This window comes from Buceros rhinoceros, unplaced genomic scaffold (assembly GCF_000710305.1).
Source record: "Buceros rhinoceros silvestris isolate BGI_N320 unplaced genomic scaffold, ASM71030v1 scaffold27132, whole genome shotgun sequence".
NCBI lineage: Eukaryota > Metazoa > Chordata > Aves > Bucerotiformes > Bucerotidae > Buceros > Buceros rhinoceros.
The window spans coordinates 17661-22829 of record NW_010400053.1 but is presented as its reverse complement, the minus strand read 5'-3'; the positions used below and the strand labels follow the sequence as shown (position 1 = coordinate 22829).

At 45.7% G+C, this 5169-nt stretch overlaps 1 protein-coding gene across 1 annotated transcript; it reads right to left on the bottom strand.

Moving 5' to 3' along the window:
• Positions 1-1647: 1647 nt before the first annotated feature.
• LOC104489553 (sodium/calcium exchanger 3) lies at positions 1648-3434 on the bottom strand. The gene has a single exon (XM_010131725.1). The coding sequence runs from the start codon at positions 3419-3421 to the stop codon at positions 1652-1654; it is 1770 nt and encodes a 589-aa protein (XP_010130027.1). The 5' UTR covers positions 3422-3434; the 3' UTR covers positions 1648-1651.
• Between the last annotated feature and the right edge of the window lie 1735 nt (positions 3435-5169).

Here is a 5169-nt window from a genome sequence, read left to right as displayed (position 1 = left end):
GAACAGTTTGGAGTAAGGTGGCTTACAGGCTTATTCCCTGGTACTCCAAACCTGCTGGCCTTTCACTGATGGGTCTTCTTCAAGCAAGAAAAGTCTCTTTTCGTCAAAACCTGGCTGAAGCAAGGTAATACCCATTGTATTTTAAGTAGTGTACTCACAGGAGATGGCAGTCACACATCTGACATTCTTCACTTTCTCTAGAGAAATCAGCTTGTGTCTCAATTCAGGAGACTAACCTGCAAGGCCATTCTCCCTGGAAAGGCCAGATGAGGACAGCTGATCCTCTTCCATCTCTGCCAGTGGCTGAAGCCAGCCAACCAGGAGCTTCCCTTCCTTAGATAGGAAGAACACGCACTTACAATCCAGCATCAGGACTGTAGATATTAGCTGGATTAAATGGTTTAGTGGGCTAAGGCAGAAGGTGCTATTGAACTCGGGCATCCCTACTCCATAGCACTCAATATATTAACAACCTTTCGAGTGCTGTATTGAGAGGCTTGGTGCAAAGACTCCTCTTCTCTGATGCCAGTTGCAAGTCTGCACAATTCTTCCTTTGATGGCTCAAGTGATTAGATGTTAACGAGAGGAACCTAGGCACTTAATACTAGGGAGTTTTAGCACCAGGCTCACACCCTTCTCCCCATTCAGCTAAGGGATTTTTGTCATTCCTCACCAATGTTAACAGCAGGTACTTAAAGCAATTAGACATTATCGCCTTTCCGGTCTTTATTACTTCCTAGCTTTGTATCACCTACTTTGTATGCAGTGAAAGAGCTGAATTAACAGGACTGGTGCAGACTATTCTGCTTGCTTGCTTTATTCTGTATGAAAACACTGGGTCATGGAGCCACACGGCCGGGCTGTGAGCTGCAGTGCTTTAGACCATTACTGCCAATTGCCGTGGTGTTTTAGAAGGGGAAAAACCACAGGTAGTAAAAGAACAGGCATCGGGAGATCATAGAGAAGGTGATGTGGGGAATATGGATAGACCATAGGGACATAAAGGCTGGAAGGATTTCACAAGTCCAGCAGAGTAACTTGCAGCTGTGCCTATGCTGTGAATTGGCTGCCACATGGACCTGCAAGCTGAACAGGCAGCCTAGGGACACTGGCATGCTGTGCTGCTCCTGTGAAAAAGCTCCATGCCTACTGAGCAGCTCTTGCTTGTCTGGGAATAACTATTGTAAACTTTTCACCTAGAGATTGCAATGAACTATTCCCTAGTATTAAGTGTGTTTGGTGCTCAGAAAGAGGCTTTCCCATATTTGCCCAGCCAGGTTAAAAATCACCCTTTTTCCTCTCTCTCTACCTCGACTCTCCATTAACCCTTAGCTGTAGGTACAGGACCTCAGAGAATGAAGTATTTTTCTCCTATTCTCTCCCCGCTCCCCTGCCGTGTTCATCCTCCCACCCCCCACCCTGGTATTTCTAAACCTCACTTTGTCATTCCCAAGAGAGAAGGGACAGGAGCTTTGAGCTCTTAAATCCTGCTGTCGGTTCTTGCCTGAAAGAGGTAGGTAGGGAAACTGATGGAAAGCTAAAGAAAGGAGCCTGTAAGGAGCCTGTTGCTTGTCAGCATTCACCTGTAATGGATGCAAAATGTGGGGTTAAATACCAAAACTAGGCCCCCGAACAGAAACAAATGGGGTACTTACACAGTTTCATCATTCTTGAACTCCAGCTCCCCGTAAGTGTCTTCAAAGTCTTCTCCACCTCCTTTCGCTGTCCCTTCTACTGTCCTAAATGGCACTATGACTGTACCCCGAGCACCTGATGTCCTTAGGACTTTGACTTCCATCACGCCAATGCTCTCACTGACATGTATAACATCACACTCAAATGTGAAGATGCCAGCATGGTCATCATCCAGTATAGTCACTGTGGCCACGCAAGGAGAAGCCAATATGGCCTTTGGGTATGGAGAGTTACTGAGCTCTGCAGGTTCCTCACTCTCCACCACACGAAGGTTACTGAGTCGCACAAAGAAATGTTCATCTTCCTCAAAGATGTCATCATCAATAATTCCCACTGAGAACTCCTTCTGGGTCTCCCCTGATTTCAAGACAACAGTCCCCTCTGTAAACTCATAGTCAGCACCAGCATTGGCAGAGCCATCCTCTGTTTTATAGTCCACATAGATGGTCTTGGACATGTCCCCTCCTTTCCGCACCACTGTCAGGAGAACAGCACCACAGTTCTCAAGACACTGGTAGGAGCACGGGTCAAAATAAATTTTGGAGATGAATTCCTCAGGTTCATCTGGCCGCACTTCATGCAAGCTGGTGCTCTTCTTGGCTTGCTCAGCTGCATGCTTCTTCAGAATATTGCCAGCTCCCGTCATCATTCTGGTAGCTTGAATGCGATAAAAGGCTCTGCTCTTTTGCTGATGAGACAAGGCATAGTAGTTAGCCATCTCTACCAGCTGGTCCAAGTCCTTTTCCGGGTGCTTTTGCTTCAGGTCCTTAAGGATCCGGATCATCTCTTTCCGAGATTCATCTACCTCCTTTCCCTCCAGAGTCACTAAGTTTCCATCTAGAAAGTGGGAGTTCATCATCTTGCCGTCCATCTCAATTCCCTTAGGGTGGTCACCTTCTGATTCTATGATAATGCCCCTGTGCTTGTCAGTACGGTACTTTTTGTGCATATACTTATAGAAAAGCAGGCGTCTATCTGCTATCCAAGCCAGAAGGACACAAAGTGGAAAGAAGAAAAGTGTGAGGAGACCTTCCCAGACCTGAACCACACCTGGAGAGAAGACAGCAAGGATCATGTACAACCAGATGTAAGCAAAGATGCTCCACGCAGCTGTGACAAAGAAAACCCTCAGGTGTTTTATCTTTCTAGTTTCCCCATCAGGGATCACATAGACACAGATGGCAATGATGATAAACATATTGAAAGCAGCGCTGCCAACAATTGTAGATGGCCCCAGGTCTCCAGCTACGAATCCATGCCCACACACTTCTATCAGAGACAGAAGGATCTCAGGAGCAGAGGAGCCCAGAGCCATGAGGGTCAAGTTGGAAACAGTTTCATTCCAAATCCGAATGGTGGTTGTTGTGGTCTCTCCATTGGGCTTCTTAATGGTGATTTCTTTCTCTTGAGATGTAATCACCTCTATAGATGCCATGAAACGATCTGCAATGATGGAGACTCCAAGGAACATGTAGATCAGTGCTACAAAGTATACAATAACACGGGCAATTTTGTCCCCAAGGGATGGATTTTCTGGGCACCATATTGGCAGGATAACGCCTTCCTTGCAGTCAAAAGATCCTGAACACGAGCTGTTTTGTACTGAACTGGTTGAGTCTCCCGTCAGGCCAGCATCCACCTGCAAACCATGCAAAAACAGCACAAAAGTAACCAGCCCAAAATGGAGGAAGGCTGCGGTGACAGGCTGCAAGCTTAACCACGCCATACACAAGATGCAACTTCCACTGTGTAGATCCAAAAAGGCCGAGAACCTGAAACAAACAAAACAGAGAGGAGGGAGGGAAGCATGAGAGAAAAGGAAGATGCAACATTTATCCAAACGCACTTCAGTATCTCACCACTGAAGAGTACCGGTAGAGATGCATGGGTTGTCTCTCTGCCACTTTGAAGAAGGTATTTATCAGGGACTCTGACAAACTGCATCATTTACATGCCCAGCAGATGAAGATCAATTGCTAGAAAAGCAACTCAGAGCAAAAGTGTATATACACATGTAATGGCACCCTCCTGACCTACAACATGTGCAACAGCAGTACTGAGTGCTCAGCTGCCCCTCGCCTAAAGATGCCACAGCACACAGCTCTTCAACTCAGCACAAGAAACCAAATCTAAGGGCTATCCTGTCTCACCACCCAGAAGAAAAGACAAATCAAGGAATCACTAGCAACACAAAAAGTACAGTTTAAGGCCACTGAGCGATCTCCAAATTAAGTCCATTTGTAGGACATAATTCAGTTATGAACTATGGAGTACCTTAGTGGTCAAACCATCTCCACAGCCAGCCCCTCCTAATAGGCTGCAGAGTCTCCAGAAGGGTCCTAGGGCTCTTCAAAGCTTCTGAAGCACAGGGCCTCCACATTAAGAGATAAAGATGTCATCCCAGAAACAGGGCAGAGGACTCCAGTGCTTGGCAAAGCGCCAAAGGCCATTTTCCACTAGCCTTTCCATTGTGATCTAGGTGACCACATTTTACATCCACAGTTCTACTTTTAAATGGTCACAGAAACCTACAAAACCACAACAATTAGAAAAAGACGTGCTCTTGAACCCAGGAAACAGAGCAAAATGCATGTACCCACCAACATTCCCTCTGCATCCCTATGCTGGTGTATTTTTCTAGCAGAAATTGGAACTATGAAAATATGCTACTTTCTCTGGGAAACTTAACAGCCGAACCCAGCTGCAGTGTTATCGTGTGGGAAATGCTATCTATACTGGCCTTGTTTGTTAGCTCTAACCAAAATACTCACCACATGGGATATAACCCCTCTTAACCAATTATAGTGTTTTAAGAGCTGTGTGCTGTCTGTGTAACAGAGTCACTATCCAATCACCATGTAGTTAGTCGAGTGGACAAGAGTCTATAAATTGGGATGTAATGTAAACAATAAACGGGTCTCGCTACACACCACATTGGCGTTCGAGCGATTCGTTCCAGCTCCGGATACGAGCTCCATTTCATGTCGTGGCACCCTAAGAAACTGATATATTTTCAAATACCCTCTAAAACAAAAGTAATCTCTAAAACACCATGCAAAAGCAAAGGAGTTGATCAATGTGTCACATAGATCTGGCATATCGCTGCCCCAAAACGCCTTCTATTTCTTATGGACTACACTGCTGTAGGGCTTGCACCACTTAAAATTGGATTCTGAATCCTTCACATTGCCTGCCATGGGTCACACTATTCTCTTTCCTTTTTAACAGGCCTTGGGAAGCATTTGGTCTCAGGCTTAGCTGACAAATCATATTTGTGAGACCAGACACAGCCAAGTAGCTCACAGGAAACATCAAACTTCAGAGTGGCATTATCTACAGCACTTGGAAGGTTCAAGAGCCTTAACTCCCACTAACTTCCATTGAGGTTTGTACTGCCAGATCAGTAGGGCTGAGATTCATTTCCCCTACTCTAAATCTTGGGCAGTAATTCAAATGAAGTCACTTAGGCTCCCT

Coding starts and splice junctions, on each gene's coding strand:
- LOC104489553 (XM_010131725.1), bottom strand. CDS start 3,421: ATGGCGTGGTTAAGCTTGCAGCCTGTCACCGCAGCCTTCCTCCATTTT.